This window comes from Scleropages formosus, chromosome 19 (genome assembly GCF_900964775.1).
Source record: "Scleropages formosus chromosome 19, fSclFor1.1, whole genome shotgun sequence".
Taxonomy (NCBI): Eukaryota; Metazoa; Chordata; class Actinopteri; order Osteoglossiformes; family Osteoglossidae; genus Scleropages; species Scleropages formosus.
The window spans coordinates 15,479,138-15,502,730 of NC_041824.1; the positions used below are offsets into that span (position 1 = coordinate 15,479,138).

Sequence of the window (23,593 nt, forward strand, 5' to 3'; positions counted from 1 at the left end):
TCTTTTGAACAGACACCTCACTGATTGTTGTAGGATCTGTTTCTTTTTTACCAAATAAGGGTAAATAATCAAGTGTAGCACCATTATGGGAGCTACTTGCTTTTTGCTTGGTTTGTGGAGTTACAGATGGTCTAGATGTGGAGTGAGTTCTTAAAATCTGAGTTTGAGTTTTACCTCCATGAGATGGTGGTACCAACTGGAAAGTAGTAGTGGATGTTTCCTTTACTTGCCCTGATTTGCTTTCATTCTGTTTCTGCATGGTCTTTGTGAAAGGCTTAGCTATTGTCATACAGATTCTGCTCTCCCTAATGTTTGTTACTGGTTTTTCAATTCTGTCTGATTTGGTGTACTTTTTTGACCCATTTCTCCATCTTTGCAATGAGACATTTGGAGGAACCATACCTGTTGAATGTGTCATTGGCTGTTTCTGTCCATGTGACTTAAACCTTTTGCGTTTAGACTTTGCAGTAGCATTTAAATTGTGATTTGTGATATTATCTGGTTGTCTCATTGTGGCATGCAGCATTGTGACACTGGAAAAGGTGACACGTGAAATTGGGGTAACAGTGAAAATGGGAACACTCTTCTGTGGACTGCTTGTGAAATTGGAGGGGTCTGTTACAATGTTGGGTCTGGGCACCACTAGAGGTGGAAATGCAGCAGCAACACTCAGGGAGGAATTCTTTTGTAGTGGAGAGTGAGAGTTGTGTTTTGATTTCTTGACTTTGCTTACATCCTGTGCCAGTGCAGTGAAGCCATCTATGAGGATCTCTAGCTTCTCCTCCAGCTGTTTTAGCCTGACTTGCAGGTTTGTGTAACTCTTCTCCAGCTTGGTAATCCTCTGCTGCTTCTCTGTGGTTGGCAGTTTATCAGCCAGCTTCTCCAACTTGGAGCTGAGGTCTTCCTGCTTGGCCATTATGGTCTGCAGGGACTCCTTTATGTCTAAGCTATTGCTTTCCAACATGCTGAGGCGGCGGTGGAAGTGGTTCATAGTTAGTCTCACCAAGAACTGAAACCTGTTGTGTCTGACCTTAGGGATCACTGTGTAGGGGGACAGTACCTTACCTGCAGTTCTTTTTTGGGAGATCCCAACTACACCAGATATCATAGGTGTTGGACCACTTGGAACTGGGTTTTGTATGATTGTGGACAACAAGTTGTGTAACAGAGCTTTCAAGTGGCCATCTTCACCAATGCTGGTGATGCCAAAGTTCAGGTCTCCGCTTTCATCTGATCTGCTGCTTTTCCTCTCAGTGTCATTGTACATTTCTGGACTGCAGAAAAATGGGAGAAGTCCCTCCAACTGCCAAGGAAGGAACTGGTCCAGGCAGTTATTAGCAGTTCCATTTCTGCATTTTCAAGAGTTAAGAGTCAAGTTGAGAGACAGATCATGGAGGGATGTCTCAAGATAATTTTGTCAAATGCTGGGGTACTTAAATATTACCTAAACTCAGAACTTCATCTTGGTTAACTGTATAACAACATCAGCATCTTTGCCATCTTACGAGCAAAGATTCAAAAACAAAAGGTGAATTTCAAGCAACAGAACCCATGTGTTTATGCCTCAAAACAAACTATGCAAATATAGGCATAAACAATGTCCTTGCTGACCCAGAATTTCTCCAAGTTTGAATTTGAAAGCTTATGCAGAGTGCCACCTTTAGGTTTCCAGCAAAGCACTGAAGCTCCAAAGACAAAGTAATGAAAAGATCAGCCATTCCACATTATGGGAACCCATGCAATGCTACACACCAACTGGATACCTTCATATAATAAAAATATAGCAAAGTTGTACACAACTATCAAAAAACAAACGGAACTCATGTAACTATTGGCTTGGGTGAGCCACATTTGACAACTGACAGTACAACGCAAGTGAAACTAAATTTTTTTTCATATAAAATCACGCTTGTTTGATCAGCTGGATAAAACCACACCATTTCATACTAAATGTTAGAGAAAACTTCTCCATAAAATAGTTAATCAGATTAAATAAAAATGTACCTGTTTGGGAATGAGAACACATTTACTTAATATAGTAAAGGCTCAATTATCTGACTTAAAATGGGACTGTGGCTAGATTGGAAAACCAGAAACGCTGGATAAGACGAAAATTTTCTATGCGGGATAAAAGAATCATGGAAGTCTGCGCCATTATATATTGTCAAGAGGTCAATAGCTCTCGTATAGTGGTAAACAGTCAGTCCCCAATTGTTATCTCATCTATAGTATCAACAGGTTTCATATTAGACCTAATGCACGTGACATGTAGTGCATGATGTCATATTATATGCAGGGCATATTGGATATTCTGGAATGTCCAGTTACTGAAGGTCGGACAACAGAGACTTTACTGTACATAACAATTTATGGAAAGATAAAATGTACATTAATCAGATCACGGCTTTGAGCACTGGCATGTTGAAAAGTGGCAGCATTATACTATCACTGTACCATACATTCTGGATTTAGCATTCATTGTATTGTCAGTTTTGTAAGATCAACCAGCTGACCTCTTAAATACCCCCAGAAGCTAACAATGGCCATTCCCTGAATCTGTCAAGACACCATTACCAGTAATGCTTAAATGAGAAGAGAACAAAGAACCATTTAAAGACATTCACAATCAACGCTGAGAGTAAACACAAAATATACACATCTGGCAGCATGTGGGATGGGCGGCATTGATTTTCATTTGCTTCTCCCATACCAGAATAATAAACCATCAAATCAAAATGGAGGAGACAAAAGGAGTTGCAGCTGACAGACTGTCCACCCAGCCATTTAGAAAAGAAACAGAAAAAGGGGAGCCACGACTTCTGCTTTCCATTATGTGTCAGAGCACGCAACACTTACATATAAGGATTATGCTCTGAGGATGATTCCTACCTTTCGCAACGTCGGCCAGTGAAGCCTGCTGGGCACCTTTCACAGGTGAGCTGGCCATCAGAATCCAGGAAACACGTCTGTGAGAACCTACAGAAAGGAAACTGCTCATCATACACAAGTCATCCATAAGTTGTAGCTACTTTGAACTTTTACTCCTTGTTTCATACATATCCTGAAAGCAGTAGTGGCATGCCCAGTGGGCATGTTCTATGGAAGGTACTTACTGGTTGCTGGGAGAGGAGCCTGGACAGAGACAGGGTTGGCAGGCTGCTGGGTTACCACTCTTTGGGTCACCATAGAAACCTGGTTTGCAACGATCGCAATGTGGCCCAGCTGTGTTATGAAGGCATTGCTGATAAACGAAAAAAAGGAACTTAATATGGTAATATTTAAGAAGATTGACTAGTGCCATGTCCATTAAAATTGGGATTCTACTGTTATTTTTTTCCTGAGACACTAATGATGATGTTTGAATAAATCTACATGCCCAATGGGATTGAGAAGAACTCACCAGACAGTCCCCAGTCTCAGAGTCGCAGGTGCTGGCGTGCCCATGGCAGTTACACCTCTCACAGGTGCCTAGGTATAGCCCAGATCCCGTGCGGCTATACCCCACATCACATTCCTGCCAGTGAGACAAGTGCTAGTAGCAATGCCATGGATGACCCCTCTGTCTTACTTCCCAAAGGAGAGACACTCACTCCATAACACATTACTTTAAAATTCCATTACAATTACTTCACAAACGGCTCACATTCTTGCATGCTGATCACAGCAGAGAGGTGCCGTGAAATAAATTTCCTGGTTTCTGCAGCAGGTGACTTGAGATCTTGTGGAACTGAGGATACATAGCGATCTTTTAGCTCTAAGGCCAGCTTTAAGCTAGCCCCTTCACAACAAAGCATGCTTGCGGATTCGTTGTACCTGGCACGATGGTCCCCTGTATCCTAGAGGGCAGGCGCACTCTTCCACCTCCAGGGCTCGCTCGTTGCCTGTTGAGTGGGGTACGGCAATATCCATCTGGATGTCTGAAATGCTAGAGGCCAAGAAGGAAGACAGGTGAGCAAAGAAATATTGACTTGATCAAAGAGAGGATGTTCATTCTGAATCCTGTTTAAAAGAGTAGAGTGACTCATCCTTACGGCCTAATACAACATCAAATGTCTTGAAATTACTTCCAATTAAAATACGTCAGTCCTCCTCCATTTTGAATAGCTGATGGTTTCATGTATCGAGACAGTTTGACATTTACCTGTGTTACCTGTATTTTTGTACTGCACTCAGTGGTAATATGCACCCTGCTTCCACATGAAACCTTTCAAGGTTCCAGTACATCTGACCATGGTACCTCACTGTGTCCATACCTGGTCTCCGCCATGTTGTCTGCATAAGTGGCTCGAATCATGAAAACTGTGATGTCGGCTAAGGCCATGAGAAGATGCTCCCGTGTGCAGGGCTGCCCGTCAGCTCGTTTCCACGCCAGCTGCAAGATAAAGGGACAAGAATAAAAGAGGGTTTCAGGGATGGCTTTGTAAAGTTTGCATATTTTTCTGAGGCCTCTTCACTGGTAGTTCTGAGTGGGGAAAAAAAGTGAAATGGCAGGTTAATAATCAAAAACTGCACTGGAAGAATGGGTACATTTACAGTTGGTAGATGCTTTTCTCAAGGGTATGCCAGTCAGAGTATAAAGAAATGTATTCAACAACAGGTGAACAGCTTTAGAAACAAATACTAACGATACTGCCGTTTTGTTGGTACTCATTACTCAAGTAGACACATGTTGCAGTGAGACTCAAACACCAAATGTACAAATGAACTACAGTAAAAGCAGATAGTGTCAGCTGAAGTAAACTCACAGATCGACCATGGATAGACATAGATCGGTATATACGTACCTCCCTAAATGGCACGGTGACAATAGTGGGAACACGGGGGAGGGGTTTGGTCTTGGAGAAATGCTCCAGAAAGATGCCATTGCCCTGGAGGACCACATCTGGTCGCTCATCGATCACTAGTGAGCGCTGGCGTGGCTCGTAGCGCACAGTGTAGCGCAGCTCGCCACCATATGCAGTGACCTACCGACACCAGGACAAAAATGAGCACAAGGATAAGAACAATGCCACCAAACGCGACGGTTAGTGAAAACACCAATATCGCCACTCTCAGTCTGTATAAAACACACTTAAGTGCTCCTTCAGTAGAGCTTCTTATCTTCTCTGTTTATTCGGTTCCTCTTTCCTCAACTTATTACAATACACTAAATAGAACTGTTTTATTTTTATCTACTAATCCAAGCATATACAATGAATATTAAGTCAACACATTTCACTGGGTACCTAAACATGTCTCTGAAAAGACAGCAATACCTAAAAAGGCATACTTCGAGAAACAGGTCTAAAACCAGTGGAAGTGACCTGAGCTCACAATAAACACGAGCAAGTGACAGCGGACCACACTCACTTTGTCTCCACGGAAGCTCTCTGGTAAGACCCAATAGTAGATGTCACTGGGGATGTCGGAGAAGGAGCGGAAGGCTACCTCCGAGCCGCCCTTCTGGATGATACCCTGATTGATGGTCCGGGTGCTGGCACCATTGGATAGTGTGAAGAGCTGTCCATTCACACCCCCTCGGATCTTGAAAACCCCAAGTGCAAAAAAACAGCCTATTTATACAGGTTTTATGAAGTGACATTGCGTCTTAAAATGAAGGCTAGTGGGTGGTAGGGTTTTGGGTGCCCCTAGTCAAGAATTAATCCAGCACCCCTTCACTCTCTAAATTAATAAAGGTACATATACATACACTGTATATGAGAAAAAAAATATTTTTATTTTGGATATAGATACATACCGATCATACAGAAGGAAAAATAAAATTAATTTATAAATATATGTAAATTAAATGTTTATGTAATAATTTATAACATTTATGTGAAAATTATGTATGTTTAGAACAGAAATGTATTTTTTAATAACTGAAAGCTAAACTTATTTTAAAGACTAAAGTTCATTAAGGGAAAAAACAGATCTACAGTTCTGTAGAAAATGTTACTTGCAAAGTTGCAACATTTCAAGGATGCGGGAGGGAGTCATATGATGTTTACAGAATATAGAGCTTCAGTTTTGTAATAAACCTGTTTATTATTTTGTAAGTCGTTTTTAAATAGCAAAATTCAAGATGACTGTCTTCAATAGTTGTTAATAGCAAAATTTGGTGGTCCTAAGTTTCAGCACTCTAATGACTGTCTAAGTTTCCCTAATTACAGAACTGGTCCTTGTTTAAAATTCAATGAAACAACAGAGTTTACATTATGTACAGTATATAGCACAGGATAACACAGCTGACAACACAACAGGATTACCTGTAACATGAGTGTGCAACACGGCTGTAAATTTTACCAGAGCTATTCACAGTCAGTACCTTGGCTGGGTTCCATCTAGACTATCCATAACTCTTAGCACACTTCAAGATTTCAGACTATACGAGCCCATGGCAGCATAGCAGTCTGAGAAACAATCGTGAGGTACATAATGTCTGTCTCTAAGCATGATGACTAAGGCACTAGACTGTCCTCTGTCTCAAACTGTGCCTCCAAGGGGAGAAACAAGTCATGGCTTGGAGAATTCTTGGATGGGAGTCTTTTCTGAGAAGTTGCTATGCTTCACAGACCCTATCCTGAAGCGCTTTGCGTGAATTTCTCTGAGCAAAAGACAAGTTTGGAATTGGTAGTGGCGTGCCAAGCGCAGACAGATGCAAAAACATCAGGTGGGTTCTATACGGGCATGTCAACTGACCTGGTCCCTGCTCCACGTAGAGCTGGCACACTGCTTGGTGATGCCCATGCAGAAGCATTGCATGCACCCCTCAGGGTTGTCCTCCGTCAAGTGGAAAGAGCCGATTTGGCACTCGTCACACAGTGCACCCACCACATTGGACTGCAGCACAGGGTGGAGTAGCTGTGTTTAGCCATGTGGGGCACTTCACACTTCTACAAGCCAACCCTCATGGACACTACTCTGGGACAACATCTCAGCTGATCTTTACAAAAAGCATTACAGTAAGAAACTGATGTCATTTGAAAGTATATCTGATCTGTGGTTAGACTTTGAAACTGAAGACATTACCTTGCATGTGCATGGCCTGGTGTTGGAGTTCACAGTCCCTCTGTTGTCACACTGGGCAGTTTCTGTGTAAGGTTGGGTATCAGACAGATGTTTAAGAGCTGCATTGTTTTACGTTCACATTTATTCATTGATTCATTTAGCAGACGCTTCTAAAGCAAAGTATATCTCATAGAAAATACAATTTGTGCATTACATTAGGAGAAAGAGACATAGTTGCAAACATGTGATTCTTAAGTAGTTTGTTTCCACCATATGCACCAATGTTCGTCATACGAGTAGCTAAAATAAACTCAATATCAATGATTCCTGATCACCTTCCTACTAATTTTTTTTTTTTGAGATATAATTACATTACAGGAGTAGCTGCATAAAGGCTTATCCGAGCAGGTTATACTAATATAAGTTACATATTAGTCAAATTGAAGACTTTATACATTTGCTATAGATACAGCTGTGTCTCTGTTTATACAAATTCAGACTTGTTAACTCATTTGTCAGCTCTTTGAGTGACCAAGAGGATAATGGCTTCACTGGGATCTTCTACCTTTTAATTAGGGGTTAGATGGAATTAGGAAAGTTGAGAAACACTCACGAATCGGAACACACTTTCCGTTGGGCTGAAGCGGGTTACCCTGATATCCAGGAGCGCACCTGAAGGACAAATTGTTTAAGTTTAATTTACATATATTTAAAGTAATAAACACTGAAAATATTTGACCCACAAATAAAAAGCACAAATGGCACATAAAAAAGACAGAATTTTGGATAGAAGCACCAAGCCCAAGTCAGCTATGGCACAGAAGCAGACAGTTTCACTTGCTCACTTTTCACAGCGGCGTCCAGTGTATCCTGGCCTGCAGGCATCGCACGTGGCCTGAGAGTCGTAGTCCAGGAAGCAGGTATCAGAAAACCTGTCAAAAAGAAATTGTCAGTGAAAAGGGATAAGCCAGAGCTTGACTCCTTGATTCATTTAATGGAGGGTCCTTGTGGAGTGTAGCCCATGTAATTCCAGCGTTTTGACTCACACTCCAGGTCCAAATGATACCCGGATTCAGGTGCGGGACTGGTGCCTCTTACCGTCGGGAGGTCTCCGTGTACGGGCAGGGACAGGGCTTGCAGTCATCAGGCCGGCCCCGGGTGGGATCGCCAAAGTATCCCGGTCGGCACTTGTTGCACTGAGGCCCCTCGGTGTTGTGCTGGCAGCTCTGTGCGAAGTACAGTTGTTGCGATTTTCAACGGGGACTAGTGTGTCAACATTAACCATCAGCTTTAAAATGTGGGAAAAACTTCACTCTGGAGTGGCACAGAGATCATTAAGTAAGCAACATTTCCAGTTTGAATGCTATTACAGCTGGTCCTCAATGAAATATGTGACTCACAACAATGCAGATGCCCATCCTATTCATATTATTATTTTTGAGTCCTGACATTCAGTCGTAACGTCTAATGACGACTGCTCTATCTGCTGTGTGATAACATCAATTGTCCTGCTGCCACAAAACCCATTTATTCATTTAGCAGATGCTTTTCCCCATATCAACTTACAATGTTAAGGTACTTACAATTATTGACCCATTTAAACAGCTGGGTAATTTCACTGGAACAATTTAGGGTAAGTACCTTGCTCAAGAGTACTACAGCTGGAGGTGAGACTCAAAGCTGCAACCTTTGGGTCCAAAGGCAGCACCTCTAACCACTACACTACCAGCTCTCCTTACCATATGTTACGATCATTTTAATGTGAATAATGTGTGAAATTAGTGAAAAATATGGGGGCGCAGTGGGTTGGACCGGGTCCTGCTCTCCGGTGGGTCTGGGGTTCGAGTCCCGCTTGGGGTGCCTTGCGATGGACTGGCGTCCCGTCCTGGGTGTGTCCCCTCCCCCTCCGGCCCTACGCCCTGTGTTGCCGGGAAGGCTCCGGTTCCCCGCGACCCCGTATGGGATGAGCGGTTCAGAAAATGTGTGTGTGTGTGTGTGTGTGTGTGTGTGTGTGTGTGTAGTGAAAAATATAACAAAGACCTATTCACATATGTTAACTGATTATGAATCCTTATGATTCTAACAACATATGGGAATTTTCGGCAAAATCAAAAACAGATCTATATTGTAAGCAGAGGACCAGTGTGGTCATACTGTACTGTACTACTATAATTTATGATGCAAAGGACAGTGAAGTTAATGTAATAAAAACAGGGCAAGTGGCATTCAGTTAAGCAGTTAATATGGGCCAGTGTACTTAGGAAATAAGGTCAGGACCAATGATCTAAACGTCCATTCTAAGGAGGCCTTTCAGAGAGGTCCTCACCAGGCAGTGTCCACTGACTGGGTCACAGGAGCTGGCATGTCCATGACAGTTGCATCCGGCGCAGGTGCCAAGGTAGGAGCCACCAGACACCCGCTCAAAGCCAGGGGAACAGGTCTCGCAGGACAGACCTAAGTAACCAGGTGGGCACCTAGGAGAAAGTGCAAAATGTGCAACACACCACAGACACCTCAATACTGTTATGCACTGTTGCGAAAATATGCCAAACCTCACTCAATCCATAATTCCCTTCAACCACAGCATGGCTGGCACACTTTGGGCTCCAAACTGTGTATCCTCAGGGAGCAGATGAAATCCCCGCAACTGGATTTACATTTATGCATTTAGTGGGCACTTTCATACGAACAGGTGGCCTAGTGAACCACGTGAATGTATGTTCTCAATGGCATTGGTGTGTTTAATAACTGAGCTGCCCAGCAAACAGTGGCGTGCAGGAAATGACATCCTGGGTATTTGCAAAAAACCCCTGTATACACAGACACACTGTAATTTTTTTGAGAAAATGTTTTATAATAACACAGAGTAAAAACATTTGATCCGCATGACCGGTGATTAATCCGAGAAATCAGAACACGCGTCAGCGGTGCTTAGCAATCATGAAAAAAACCAAAGCCATCTGAAGATATGTGAGAAGTGATTGTCTGAGAAGAAGTCATTCATGGTAAAGCAAGTAGACAGTAAATACGTACTTCAACAAAATGCGCTGATAACATACCCTTATCAGCAGGCTATTCTGGGGTTTTATTGTATTTAGAGTCATTCAAGATGCATTCATTTAAAGCTTACCAACTGGCAGGAACCAGCGCTTTCAATTACTTACCCATTAACATAAAATTCATAACGCAGTTTTGCAACAGTAGTCAAGGGAACTGTCCGCTCGCAGACAGAGACAAACCCCCCAACACTAACACACACATGCACGCACAAGCTTACCTGCACTCCTCCACATCCTGAGCAGGGCCCATGCTGCTAAACTCCACAGTGGTGGTGTCCATGACGATGTCACTGAGGGCCACGCTCACCATGCGGTTGTCGTAGATGGTGCGCAAGTTAATGCTCTCCAGGTTGGCCAAGGTCATCATCAGGTCCTCCCGAGTCACTGGACGGCCTGACGAGTGCTGCCAGTTTTCCTGATGAAGGACATGTAAGATGACTGTCAAGTCCCATCTCCTAGCAAGTGAACCCTAGCACATAATATGTTTATGGATTCGCAGACAGATAAACTCGAAATGTCGCAATTTCATCCTGACAGGAGAGCGGCACAATCATACAGGGCTCATTCATACAATCGGTGGACCGTATCCCTAGTGGTATTTGTGACTGAACTGCAATCATTTGACAAAAGCAACTTAAACCGTCCCAGAATTCTACTCCGAACATCTAAATGCACTGGACCACAAAACCTTATTCAGGTTTATATGCAAAATTTTAAACACTGGATTAGTATTCTAGACATCCTTCACCTGGGATCAGTGTTTTTTGTTTAAAACTTAACCAAGTTTTGGCTCATTGCTCATTTTGCATCAACGTGAAAATTACAAGCCGATTTTGTAAACTCGCTTTTTATAGTGCACCGTGATATAAGGTCAATTTCAGCTTGATGTTTGCTTGACAGATCTTTCAAACACCATATCTTGATCTTTTAAAGAGCTCCCTTACATGTACTGCAGCCTTTTAGGTTTGAATCAATAATGTTTATTCACGCAGCTCTGTCTGCTGTTTCTGTGCACATTTCTATGGAAACATGTTTGAATTTTTTTTTTTCCTCCTTTTCCCAGAGCCAGATGGCTTGTTGACAGAGTGATACATTGTTCCTAGGCCTAGTGGGATTTGGTGTTTGCACCATAGTGAGCCTCAATTCAATGACTGACTCAAACATCCAGAGTTAAGGCATATGACTCTGCTTTTCTTTTTTCAGGGAGGAGCCCTTGCTCTTATCTAGTAAGTGATCTTCTCACTTGTTTACACAGGTGAGTTAAGCTCTTGAACCAGAGAGGCCCGAGGTATAAAGAGGCCAAGAAGAGGGCTTAACTGAGGTCAGACGGGGTTGAGTGGGGGCAGAGGAAAGCGGAAAATGGAGAAGAGTAGAGTAGCTTTCCGAAGCTCACCTCAGTGAACTTGACTTCTCTCTGGTTGATGTTTCGGGCAGTGGCGGGGTTGGTCCGGCGGTAAATGAGCCTTTGTCCATTCCCAGTCAGAATCACATCTGGATTGTCTACAGGCTCTGTCTCTCCTCGGGCCAATGTGTATCGCACCTTGAACTTTAGGTATCCACCATAGGAATCCACCTAGATAGACAGACATCCTACCTTTACTCTCATGATAGTAGTTCATATGGTCTCTGAGCTCACTCTCTGGGGCAAATAAAGGCCTTATCTGAAACGTTGTGTGTTACAGTGCTGCACACCTACACAGTCGCAACACCAGTGCTGTTTTTAGTTAAAGCCCTTTGGCTGAGAAAAAAAAACAGAAGCCACCACCATTTATCAACATTTAACTGATAAGATGCTGAAGCACATGCATGTGGTATTAAGATGCAATCTGGGAGAACTGTAAAGTTCATAAAGAGATAACAGATCCTGATTTTTCTTTGATGATCCTGATGTGGGGGGGGGGGGGGGCACAAGAGTTACCACCCCACCTTGTTGCCGAGGAACTGACGGGGAAGTCTCCAGAAGGAGTCCAGGGCAAGGAAGCGCCGTGACAGGTCCACCAGCTGGAATTCCTCCTCCTCTGGGTTGATCAGGAGTTGGGTGGAAGAGAGAGGTGGAGAAGCCGGACGGGACGGGAAAGACACGTTCACACCTGGCGGGACAAATTTTCCTGTCATCCTCACATTTACAGCCTTATGAAAAAATATTGAAAAGCTTTGAAAAGGGACTGCTCCTATTCAGGCTTTGCCATAAACAGGTGACAGGAGCGAACATCTGTGTTAGGGCTATGAGCAGGTACCCTTGAAGTCATCCTCATCTGTGAAGCGGAGTCGGATCTGGTTGCGGAAGCGGCCGGTGCTCTGGCAGTTCTTTGTGATGCCAAAGCAAAAACAGGGGACGCAGCGGGATTGGCTCTCAATCCAGAAGTATCCATCGGGACAATTGTCTGAGACAATGAACAGGGGGGGAGAACTAATGAGACCAAACAGACCAAGATTAGACACATTGTTTGGCACATGTCTGTCTCCATTCTCAATCTTTTAAAGAATATATTCAATCCATAGTTAGTGTCTAAACTGGATTTTTTTACTGCATCCTACTGCAGCATTGGGTCCAGTGGATTGAATCTTCTTTTGGCCTTCAAAGCACTTTTTAACTTATGTACGCATGATATGCCACATACCCAACATTTCAGCTCCTTAAAGGGCATTCCATACTCTAACTGACAAGGTGTTCTACAACAAAAAAGGGTATGCTATGCTACACTAGGCTATGTTAATGTAGGACTTGTTATACAGTATTTGGTTCTGTTACAGTTTCATTAGATTACATTTTTTTTTACTGCCACATTTCTTCAGCTTTAATTTGTATTGGACTGGATGAAAAATACATGTGGTTTCCAGTTCTTCACACCCGTAAACCACTGCAGCATTACGACATTACACAAATGTAAGCAATCTACACCCTCTTTTAAAGCTGCTTTGGTCCTTCCAAAAAAAAAAAGAAAGAAAAGAAAACACTTCTAGAAGTAAGCACACCACAGCTGTAACTTGCAAATTTTTGCCATTTTCGTCTCTTTCACTGACATTTTACAGGCTCACAGGCTGTTCACAGGCTTTGGCCTTCTTCAGTGTACCTTAAGCAGTCACATGGACAAAGCCCATACAGTTACAGGTGGCATAGTGCTTGAAGACACAGAGCTGAAACCCAAAGTCCTGAGTCAGAGCCCTGTTATAGTATGTTTAGGTGACATCATTCAGCTGAACTATTCTAATAAAGCACTCAGATGTAAATTTGATGAAATAGTTAAAAGGTGTAAGCATAACAATAATGCAGTAGTACAGTAAATTTTTCTGTGAAGACATACTTGTTTTGGAGGCAGCAGGTGGGTACAGCCTACCTGGATTCTGCGTGAGACTTAAGACCCCGTCCGGGATACCGAACACCATGCCCTTGGCATTGATGGCCTCGCAAGTGTAGGCACCCTGGTCAACATCTTTCACACCGCGGATGATGAGGGTACCACGCCCGTTCTCACTGGTCATGGTGATCCTGAACATGCAAACACCATACAACCATGTCTGAATTAACAAGATGAGTATTTGTGTCAATTCAATAAAACTATTCTGTTAGTTTTAACTTTGTAGTTGTTTAATTTCTAATAGTTTTCTTATAAACTTTCTCAGAAATTAGAAAGTTCTTAAAGGATACTTTTAAATCCCTTTACACCATGATAGCAGCAAAGAAGCCACATTCTTTAATGACACAGTAGACAATGGAAAAAGGCTAAAAGCTCTGACTCCCTAATTAACCCCAGACATACATTTTATATTTGCCAGCTGTTGCTCTTATAAGCTAAACAAACATTTATTTTGATGGATGGGATTCTTTCAATTTAAACCGAATAGAAACCCAATGGCATTGCAAGAGATACCATTATGAAATCAGAGATGAGATTACAGTCATTGGATGATAAATGTACCCATCACTTCCATTAGAATTTTCCTGTTACTAATCAAATGGAATTATGCAAGTAAACAAGTTACATATCTAAATGTATTCTACACCTAAAGGATTAATTGCAACAAGAAATATTATAGTGGCAACAACAAAGTGTATTATTCCTCAGTTAAGATTTCCCTGGTAATAAAAGTACAGTCTGTGTTTCTTTCCTGCAATAAAATGAGTAACCATAAAGGCATGAAAAATGTAACTTTCCTCCAGTTTAAAAGAGCAGGCCCTGCCTTTCATGCAGAGTGAACAATGAGCAGTTTGTGAGGTCTAACAATGAGAGCAAAGCATGCTGGTAACGGAAATATCAACTGGAATCATTTCTGTTTCACTCACTAGTTTTTCTGTTCAGTCATGTATTTGTATTACAGATAAGAATATGTCCATAGGCAGGGTTGCTCTAAACTCTTAAATAATTTTTACAGCTGTATTTCCATCGGGACAATTCATTATTTCTACCGCTTACAAGCAGTAGACAAAATAACAGAAGCGCCACATAATACATTATAATCAAGGAACTAATAAGGAGAAGGGCCACCCTTTGCTTTCAGAATAGCGTCAGCCTTTCCTGGAAGGCTATCAAACAACTTCTGAACTGTATATAGAGTGACATTGCACCATTCTTCAAGAAGAAACGCCATTTTGACTTCATCCAGGTGTTCTTGGGGGCATTATCATCCTGGAATAAGTGAATGTCATGGGGGAACAGTGTTTTGCACCATGGGGTACACCTAGTCCTGAAAAATCGCCTCAAATTTCAGATTATGTGTCTTTGTGCATTGGCCTTATATACAAGTGGTTTTCAAAGGCAACGCCGCCATAAATTCCAGCTTTGTGAAGCTTACAATGTGAGCTTCTGTTGATACTGGGTCAGAAAGATGCTGATTCAGTTATGTGGCAATTTTTGAAGCATTCAGTGACTATCCTGTGAAATGTATGTCCATCAACGAAGACTGCAGATGGCACGCTGGTTAAGGACACAGACTTTTAATTCAAAGAGGAGCCCTGTTATAGTATGTTAGATGAGATCCTTCAGCTGAACTATTCTAATAATACATTCAGCTGTACATTTGATGAAACGGTTAAAAGGTGTGAGCTCAACAATAACACAGTGAACTTGACTTCTCTTGGTTGGCAAAGTAACAGTGACAGATATGCATTGCTTTGCTGATGCAGGTTGTCCGTTTTTGTCACATGCTGTAATTATTTTTGAGACCACTCCCCTTGATGCACTAAATAACAGTTTTGGTGACTGATGCAGCTGCATTTCGGGCTCTGACTATTTGGTCTCTTTGGTACTGGTTAGTTGTTCAGTTGCCTCATGTAGCTTTGAAAACTCAAAATGATACTTAGAGCTTTTTTACAGCTTACACATACTGCTAATTGACAATCAACCAAATATAATTTGCCTTTGCAGTTGCATTTTTAATTGTGATTTAGTTTGTTCAAATTTAATCTCCTTTTCCATGTGATGTTTCTGTTCTTGTCTACCCCCAGCGTGAACTTTAGGTTCTAGGTGATACTGTCACCAGTTGTCCCTTTCTGTATCACGGGATACGAATGGAGTCATCACAGTTCACAGAATCAAGCTCTGTGATTTTTTCACCCAATCACAAACCTGGAACTAATGGGGATGTGACCCCAGTTGAGCCTCCAAGAGATGATGGGGGTCGGTACACCAACAGCTGTGCATGTGAAGGTTACTGTCTGCCCTCGTACCGCCACAATGGAGTCAGGGGGGCTGGTCACTTGTGGTGGAGCTGGAAAATATCAGCCAGAGCAATAAGTTAAACCATTCGGCTCCTAGTGCAGCAGCAAACTGGCACCTCCAGGTGTGCCCTAATCATGTTTCACGTGTCACATTTGTGCCAGAAAGCATAATACAGCAGGACTTTGGACCACACAGTTGCAATATCGGGTCCTGGGAGAGCTCCGTTACAAGTAACCGTGACAGGGGAAAAAATGGTCATGAATCAAAGAAAAGGACCACATTGAGAAAAGGGGAAGGGTCAGACCAACCCCAGGGTCTGCGGGTGAAGTTTTTTTTGATTCCGGGAAGGAGACTTACTGCAGCCGTACTCATCAGAGCGATCGGGGCAGTCAGGCTCTTCGTCACACTGGTAGCTGGCTGGAATGCAGATGCGGTCGCTCAGGCACACAAACTGCTTGGGGGCGCAGACGTCTCCAGGGCCCTTGGTTGCTGAAGAGAATAGGCAAAAACTATTTCAGGGTTATGTGCAAACATGTAAATTCATCTCAGCACAGAAACGGTGCTGCCAGGAATGACATTTAGAATATTTAGCTGACGCTTCCAAATTGACTTACAATGTTTAGCTACTTACAGTAATTTACTTATTTATCTAGCTGGGTATTTTAACATATCAATGCAGAGTAAGTACCTTGACCTAGGGCACTACAGCAGGCACAGATTGAATTTAAACCTGGGTCCTTCAAGTGCAACACGGCAGCTCCGACCACTACACTACTTGTATCAACTTTATACAGGTCTAAAATGAAAACGTATGACTTGATCTTCTTACAAAAATTAGTGAGAAGGAGATGGGGAAGGAGACAACATGGAGAAGGAAAGAAACGACATGCGTCACACCAGCATGCCACTATTATTACTGTGGTAAATATATCAGCCTAATATTTCTTTGCTTTTGGATATTGCCTACAGATTCCTTGCTGGGAAAAGAAAAAAAAAATTCTGATTGTAAATATTTAAACATTTAATTTACATATCCTTAGAAAACCCAAAGTGTGTTCTTCAAATTAAGCTCTTTCCAGTGTAAATTAAGTGTACAGTTTTGGAAATCTAGAAGACAGGAAAAGAAAGTGGAAATATAGTGCAAAAAAAACATTGTTTTTCCATTAATACATTAACGTAAAATTATGAATGTTCTTTTGTAGCAGAAAAGATTTTATTTACTAAACTTCCAGTGTAGTGACTCTGGAAATGTATAAGAAATGTTTCTGGCATATTCATCTCAGACCATAACATCACAGAAGTTATTCCCACGCATCAGCTCCAATCTTAGGCGGCAGTTAGATACAAAAATCTCTCTCAGATGATGAATGGAGAGAAGACTACGTATCAGAAATATAGGGGAAACTCACGGCAATAGGTCTCGTCCGAGTTGTCCCCACAGTCGTTGTCCCCATCGCAGCGCCACAGTTTCAGAGCACAACGCCCATTCTGACATTTGAACTCATTGGGCTCACAGGGAGAAGGGGTTCCTGGTTACAGCAGGGTGCCAAAGATCAGTGAGACTGAGTGAGGCTCCAGGGAGCCACTGACACAGCTGAACGCACAAATACAACTGGAACCGCAAGTCTTTTAGTAACTACATTTTTAACTCCAAAGTCACTTTGACCTGCAAGTCACAATCAATAAATACTACCAAACAGAGATTTTTTTTCAGTTTATTAATTGGTTAGGTTCATAAAAACATTGGGCAAAGCTATTTTAAATAAATAATATACTCTAGCACTTCCACCGCTCCATCAGTTGTGAATAATGTTCTCTCCAGTTTATGGTCATGGCTGTCTAGAGGCTATACTAAGTGTGCAACCTGGACTGGATTCCAGGAACTTTTGTTTTATTGCGCATTAATTTCAAAGTGCAATAAAGTTAAAAATAAAAATATATGTCATCTCCACAACCTCGTAAACAGCCATGATGCTGACTGACTCAAAATAAGCATGTCCAGTGTTTGTCAGTTTCTGGCTACTCTCAGCATTCTTTATTAACTAAACAATCAACAAGTCAATAATATAGAAGAAGGGTTAGGTTCCACTTGTCACCTACAGAGGCACTACACTTGAGCTGTAGCCAAGGTGGAAGTCATTTGAATAAGACATTCTCACTAATTCTCACTCTTACACCGTGTAGGCACAGTTCACTGCCAACTGGCTAGGCATCCAAATGCACGTCCACTCCAATTTTCCTTCCATGACAAATTTTAGAAAATAGAAAAACCCAGTCAAAAATAAACACACTGCAAACTGTCAGCATCTTTGAAAAAAAATGTAACTTTTGTGTGAATGTTTCCAACAGGAAGCGACAGTGTATTGTATCTTTTCCAGTGTAGTTTGACATCCTGACCACTATACTCACCACACTTGAACTCGTCGCTGCCATCGGAACAATCACTGTCCCCATCACACACATAGTCCCGGGGGATACACTCTCCGCTCTGGCAGGCTGCCTCATCAGCTCTGCAGGGCCGCAACATGGGGGGTGTCATTGGCTTGCGCTCAGGTGTCGTATAAACCACAGCTGGTGGGACTATGGTTGGACCTGGAAAGACTGAAAACACATGATACAAAGTGTTGGATCTGGTGTTTAAACAAAGATACACATACAGTGGTGTTAGCAAAAGGTACTCGATCAGTGATGTTAATACCTGATACACACTTAGTGATGCAAACAACATTGTGGTAAAAGACCTTGGAAACACACAGTTTGTGTGCCAGCATACAGTATATCCTGCTAAAATTCAATGTACATAACTTGAAAGCCTTTGAAATAGTAGCAATAATGTATACGCTACTCCAGATATAACGGAGGTTTACACAATAATATCACAATTAAAAATTATAATATTATTAACTATTCTTCTTCTTCTTATTATTATTGTAAACATATCAGATTATTCTTTGCTTTTTCATGTTACCTAAAGAATTCTTTCTGGAAAAAAAACTGAAAACATTTAAACAGGAAACTTTTTCATTTACAAAGTGTAACAAAGAAGTGTGTTCTTCAGTTTAATGTCCTAATTATTCCCTGTATTGCAGAGGGTTAGGTGAGAACATCCTCAAGAGAGCTTATGGTACTATTAACATGGAAGGCAAGGATGGATTCATGAATGATCTGTGTTTGTGTCTATGCTTGGGCTCTGAGTGCATATCACTCACTACAGTCCAGCTCATCGCTCCTGTCCCCACAGTCAGGTCTGTTGTTGCAGACGTACTCCCTGGGAATGCAGCTGCCGTCACCGCAGGTATACTCGTCTGGAAGGCAGGGCTGTGGGCTGGGCACCTCTGGGAGTAGGACATTATCAAAAATGGGGTTTACATGAAGTTTAACGTAACCTATTAAGAGGTGAAAAATGGAAAGAAAAAAAAAACTCTTTTGGTCTGAAGAGGTTTCCTTCATAGGCAGTAAAAGATATTTGGTGGATATGATTTATGCCAAGGAAATGTGGAGGAGCTGTAAAAATGATGCAATGAAACTGCAAGCTATGTAAGATGCTTAGAATCACATTTATCTAGCTGATCTTTTCTCCAAAATTACTTAAAGTATGTACCCATTTATACAGGCGTGCAATTTTTATGGCTCAAGTACCCTGAGCAAGGGTACTCCAGTAGGAGGTGGGATTCAAATTTACAGCCTGAAAGGTCAAACTCAGCTACCTTAACTACTGTGCTACTCAGGATAACACCATTGGTTAAGTAACTACAGTAACTACCTGGTTAACTTCATATATGTTCAATGACAGTGCTCCTTTATGTCCATTTAGGGATCATGCTTGCTGATGTTCACTTTAATGATAGTGCTCATAAGCATACTTTCATTAACGCCACCATTAATGAAAGTACTTTCATTAGAGCCACCACCTGCTCGCTTGATCCGATCCCATCATCACTCCTTCAGAACATTTCCCCGCAACTCTCCTCCTTCATCTCTACAATCATCAACTCCTCGCTCTCCTCTGGCTGTTTTCCAGCTGCCTTCAAAACCGCTCTAATTTCACCTCTGTTAAAAAAAACCCTCCCTGGACCCCAACATGGTTGAAAATTACAGACAGGTCTCTCTCCTCTCCTTCCTGTCCAAAACCCTACAGCGGACAGCCTGTGATCAACTGCCCGATTTCCTTACCCGAAACCGTCTCCTCAATGGTTATCAGTCTGGTTTCAAAGTTGGTCGCTCCACTGAGACCGCCCTTCTGGTGGTATCTGACGCTCTCCAAGCTGCTAGAGCTGCCTCCCTCTCCTCGGTCCTCAACCTGCTAGATCTGTCTGCAGCGTTCAACACTGTCAATCACCGGTTTCTACTCTCCTCTCTTTACCAGCTTGGGATCAAAGGTGCGGCACTAAGATGGTTTGAGTCCTACCTATCTGACAGATCCTATCAAGTGGTCTGGCGGAGCGCTCGTTCTTCCTCTCTGCCTCTCTCAACTGGTGTTCCGCAGGGCTCGGTATTAGGTCCTCTTCTTTTCTTGATCTACACCGCCTCCCTTGGTCCGGCCATAGCCTCCCATGGATTCAAATACCACTGCTATGCTGATGATACCCAGCTCTTTCCCTTCTTTCCACCTGGTGTGTCAGAAATCTCCACACACATTGCTGCCTGCCTGTTGGACATCTCTTCATGGATGTATGATCACCACCTCCAACTCAACCTCCCCAAAACAGCGATTCTTTACCTCCCAGCTGGCCTGTCCTCTTGTCACAATCTATCGATCAAACTGGACAACTCACTCATTTCGCCTGCCTCCTTAGCTAAGAGTCTAGGAGTAATGACGGACGCGAGTCTATCATTCTCTCATCACATCGAAGCCACAAACCAGTCCTGCAGATACATCGTACATAATATTCGTAGGATCCATCTCTATCTCACTACTGACTCTGCCCAACTACTTGTTGGAGATGTACGTTGCTTTGGAAAAAAGCGTCTGCTAAATGAATAAATGTAAAATGTAAATGTAATGCTCACATCTTTGAACCACTGCTACCTACTAATAGTATTGACCTCTTTGCAGGTGGTGCTGCTTGTGCATGTGTACTGCTTACAGCCAAAGAAGGAATAAACATTGAAATTCATTAAATATTTTAAAATAAAGACCTAAAACATATATACATAATTCAGGAGGTGGCATAGTCCTGCTCCCACATGCCACAAATATTTCAGCTTTTTTCACTTTATTTTCGATCTCCCATGAGCTTGATAATCATGAACTATGTCATCTTCTTAACAATTTAAAGAGCTCTATAAGCACCTACTGGTGTAATGTGTACTGGTTTATACTATGGTGTGTAACAAATTGACTGTAGTCAAGAATCATATGTCTGTATCCAAATTTCTCCATGTGTTGGTATAATTAACTTTTTGTATTGTTCTCAGAGATGTATGTAAATGAATCAATGTAAGTGTAAGCTTAGTAAATTCTGCTACTTTTTTAAATGTGTAATGTGTCATTTAAACTAATTTAAATTGAAATAACTAGTTATTCCCATTTCCTTGGTGTTCATCTGAAACGGTTCCATAGGACTCATAGGACAGGGCAGGTTGGACAATCATACCTTTCGCAGACTAGTGCAGTTACCAGAAAAAATTTGGACCCTATCCCTAACACCAACCAGAAGAGGACTGTACACAATCATGATAATACAGAGAACACAGAATTAAGGCCCATTCAGCAGACACATAAGCAAGAATTGTGGTACAAGTATTGTTTGGAGAACAAGGCAGAGTGGTGCCACTCACCACAGTCCTGCTCATCACTCATGTCCTCACAGTCGGGCCTCTTGTCACAGTGGTACTCCAGCGGAATGCAGCTCCCATCTTTGCAGGTGAACTCATTGGGCAGGCAGGGCCGCACACTGGGAACCACTGAGGAGGTGGGCGAGATATTAGCGAAAACCAAGATCAAAGATTGCATGCACCTAGTGAGGTAATGCCCAGCTCGGTCATCTAAACAAAGCATGCACTAACTGTGTTGTTCACATTGCACATCAGTCCAGGTAACCAGGATGACCGTGCCATGAAAACATCGACACTGCACACAAAACTCACAACTCCTGTAAAAGACTAACTGAAACTTAATTTATCCACTGAAAACAGCTGCAAGGTAAACTCATGCCGTAAATCAGGCGATCTGGGTTAACAGGCTCATTTGAAAGTATCAGAGCTGAATACCAAAAACTGGCTATTAAATCCTACAATGAATATCTAGGAAACCTGAATTATCGATTTCATCTTTCTGGAGAACAATTTAGAGTATAATGCAGCCAGTGCAATTGTAAGTCAGTTATGTTGCTGCATTATGCTTGGCCATAAATGCGATACTACAATATGAAGTCAAAAGCACAGTCCTTATTGTAATAAAGATGCTTAATTAGATTTTAAATAATTTTTTCCAGATGAAACCCTGGCTCTGTTACTTTATTATTCATGATTGTATGTTCAGTAAAAAAACATACAAATAAAAGAGCTAATTGCTGAGGTGTTGAGCATGTGCATACACAGTTTCATAAAAGTGGCTCGGTGCAGAGAGACAGACATGCAGAGCTGCAAAAACACACTTCGAAGCCCAAAAAAAAAATCATGGTCACTTTTAAACACCGGAAATCCTCATAGTCATCACACTATATTTATTAATAAAGAAACCACAAAAAATCTGTGAGACATCATAGATGCATGAGGAGCTGTCCAACAAACCAGAGATGAGGTGGCTATGGATGAGCGTAGCTGTAGTGGCATGTTAGCCATGCAGATGTATGAAACACTCCAGCTGTGTGATTTTGGGACTACACACTCTTTGCAGAAGGATTCCCCTGCTGTGGAGTAGTCCTGGATTAGGCAGGCAGCAGGCACTGCACAAACCTGGGAACGACATGGGTTCCACTGGTGGGGGGGTCTTGGCTAAATCTCTGGGGGGGTCATCCACCAGGCCTCCATCTGCGGTTTCATTCATCCAGTTTTACAGATGGGTCCAAAGAGCCCTGCTCTATGCGCCTGTGTTTACATGAGACTTGCAACTGTGTTGTCCTAACGTGTCCTAACAACGCCTCTTTCCATTCAAGTGCAGAGTCATATTTAGTTTAGTTGGAGGGTGACTCAAATTATGTGGTATTTAAAAAAACAATGACACAGGACATAAGAGATTCTAACATTTTAGTTGACATTGACAATGTTGACATTTTAAACATTAAGTTGTTTTCCAAAAAGCTGCTTCAACAGTTCCAGCCAGTTTGATAACTTCATGTTGAACCAAGAAAAGTTTGAATGTGACTTGCTGTCCGGATCTGTTCTGTGATGTTTGCTTTGGTGAGACAAATTCCAGGTGATGGTGCCCGCTGAGCATAACAACAACAGTGACACTTCTCTAGGTTCTCACCTTCTCCCAGACGCCGGAACTGGAAGCCCTGCACTGAGGTGATGTAGGAGGCAATGGAGCCCTCTTTCACCACAGAGAAGAGCACGTTGCGAATCTGTTCTGCGTTCTTGTTGAAATCTGACCCTACGTCCAGCTCCACAAACACATCATCGCCCACCTTCCTGTGAAGCAGAGGCCAGAGTGAGCACTACTAGAGTGGGTCTTATTGTCACTAATGTCACTGCAAAGCTGTATTTAGCACATGTGTGTTGTGATGTTAAACAATCAGACATGGATGAGTATAACAAAGGACCAGTGGAGATGTACACATCACAGTGACTACGTTAGAACATTCTTGGACAAGTCCTAGAGAAGCACCTCTTCCCCTGCAGTGGCCAAACCCTAGGGCCCTTCTGGACTGTGGTCTAACCACCCCTCCCTCCATAATGCTTCTAAATCACTCAAGATGGAAAGGCCTCTGAAGATGATGA

The 23,593-nt window shown here is 42.3% G+C and overlaps 1 protein-coding gene across 9 annotated transcripts in view; it reads right to left on the minus strand.

Annotated features, from left to right (window-relative positions):
* hspg2 (heparan sulfate proteoglycan 2) overlaps positions 1 to 23,593 on the minus strand; it is a 128,363-nt gene that overhangs the window by 56,608 nt on the left and 48,162 nt on the right. For all 9 annotated transcript variants that reach the window (XM_029246389.1, XM_029246393.1, XM_029246394.1 and 6 more), the window contains exons 6-30: positions 23,124 to 23,284; positions 21,491 to 21,616; positions 18,919 to 19,044; positions 18,119 to 18,310; positions 17,119 to 17,238; positions 16,067 to 16,198; positions 15,617 to 15,758; positions 13,388 to 13,539; positions 12,287 to 12,433; positions 11,976 to 12,139; positions 11,443 to 11,622; positions 10,268 to 10,464; positions 9,317 to 9,464; positions 8,089 to 8,216; positions 7,836 to 7,922; positions 7,604 to 7,662; positions 7,012 to 7,073; positions 6,682 to 6,822; positions 5,350 to 5,523; positions 4,785 to 4,964; positions 4,254 to 4,372; positions 3,814 to 3,925; positions 3,401 to 3,514; positions 3,114 to 3,241; positions 2,890 to 2,976 (exon numbers count right to left, since the gene is read on the minus strand). In XM_029246389.1, the coding sequence (XP_029102222.1) occupies positions 2,890 to 2,976; positions 3,114 to 3,241; positions 3,401 to 3,514; positions 3,814 to 3,925; positions 4,254 to 4,372; positions 4,785 to 4,964; positions 5,350 to 5,523; positions 6,682 to 6,822; positions 7,012 to 7,073; positions 7,604 to 7,662; positions 7,836 to 7,922; positions 8,089 to 8,216; positions 9,317 to 9,464; positions 10,268 to 10,464; positions 11,443 to 11,622; positions 11,976 to 12,139; positions 12,287 to 12,433; positions 13,388 to 13,539; positions 15,617 to 15,758; positions 16,067 to 16,198; positions 17,119 to 17,238; positions 18,119 to 18,310; positions 18,919 to 19,044; positions 21,491 to 21,616; positions 23,124 to 23,284 (3,378 nt within the window). The remainder of the gene's footprint in view (positions 1 to 2,889; positions 2,977 to 3,113; positions 3,242 to 3,400; positions 3,515 to 3,813; positions 3,926 to 4,253; positions 4,373 to 4,784; positions 4,965 to 5,349; positions 5,524 to 6,681; positions 6,823 to 7,011; positions 7,074 to 7,603; positions 7,663 to 7,835; positions 7,923 to 8,088; positions 8,217 to 9,316; positions 9,465 to 10,267; positions 10,465 to 11,442; positions 11,623 to 11,975; positions 12,140 to 12,286; positions 12,434 to 13,387; positions 13,540 to 15,616; positions 15,759 to 16,066; positions 16,199 to 17,118; positions 17,239 to 18,118; positions 18,311 to 18,918; positions 19,045 to 21,490; positions 21,617 to 23,123; positions 23,285 to 23,593) is intronic.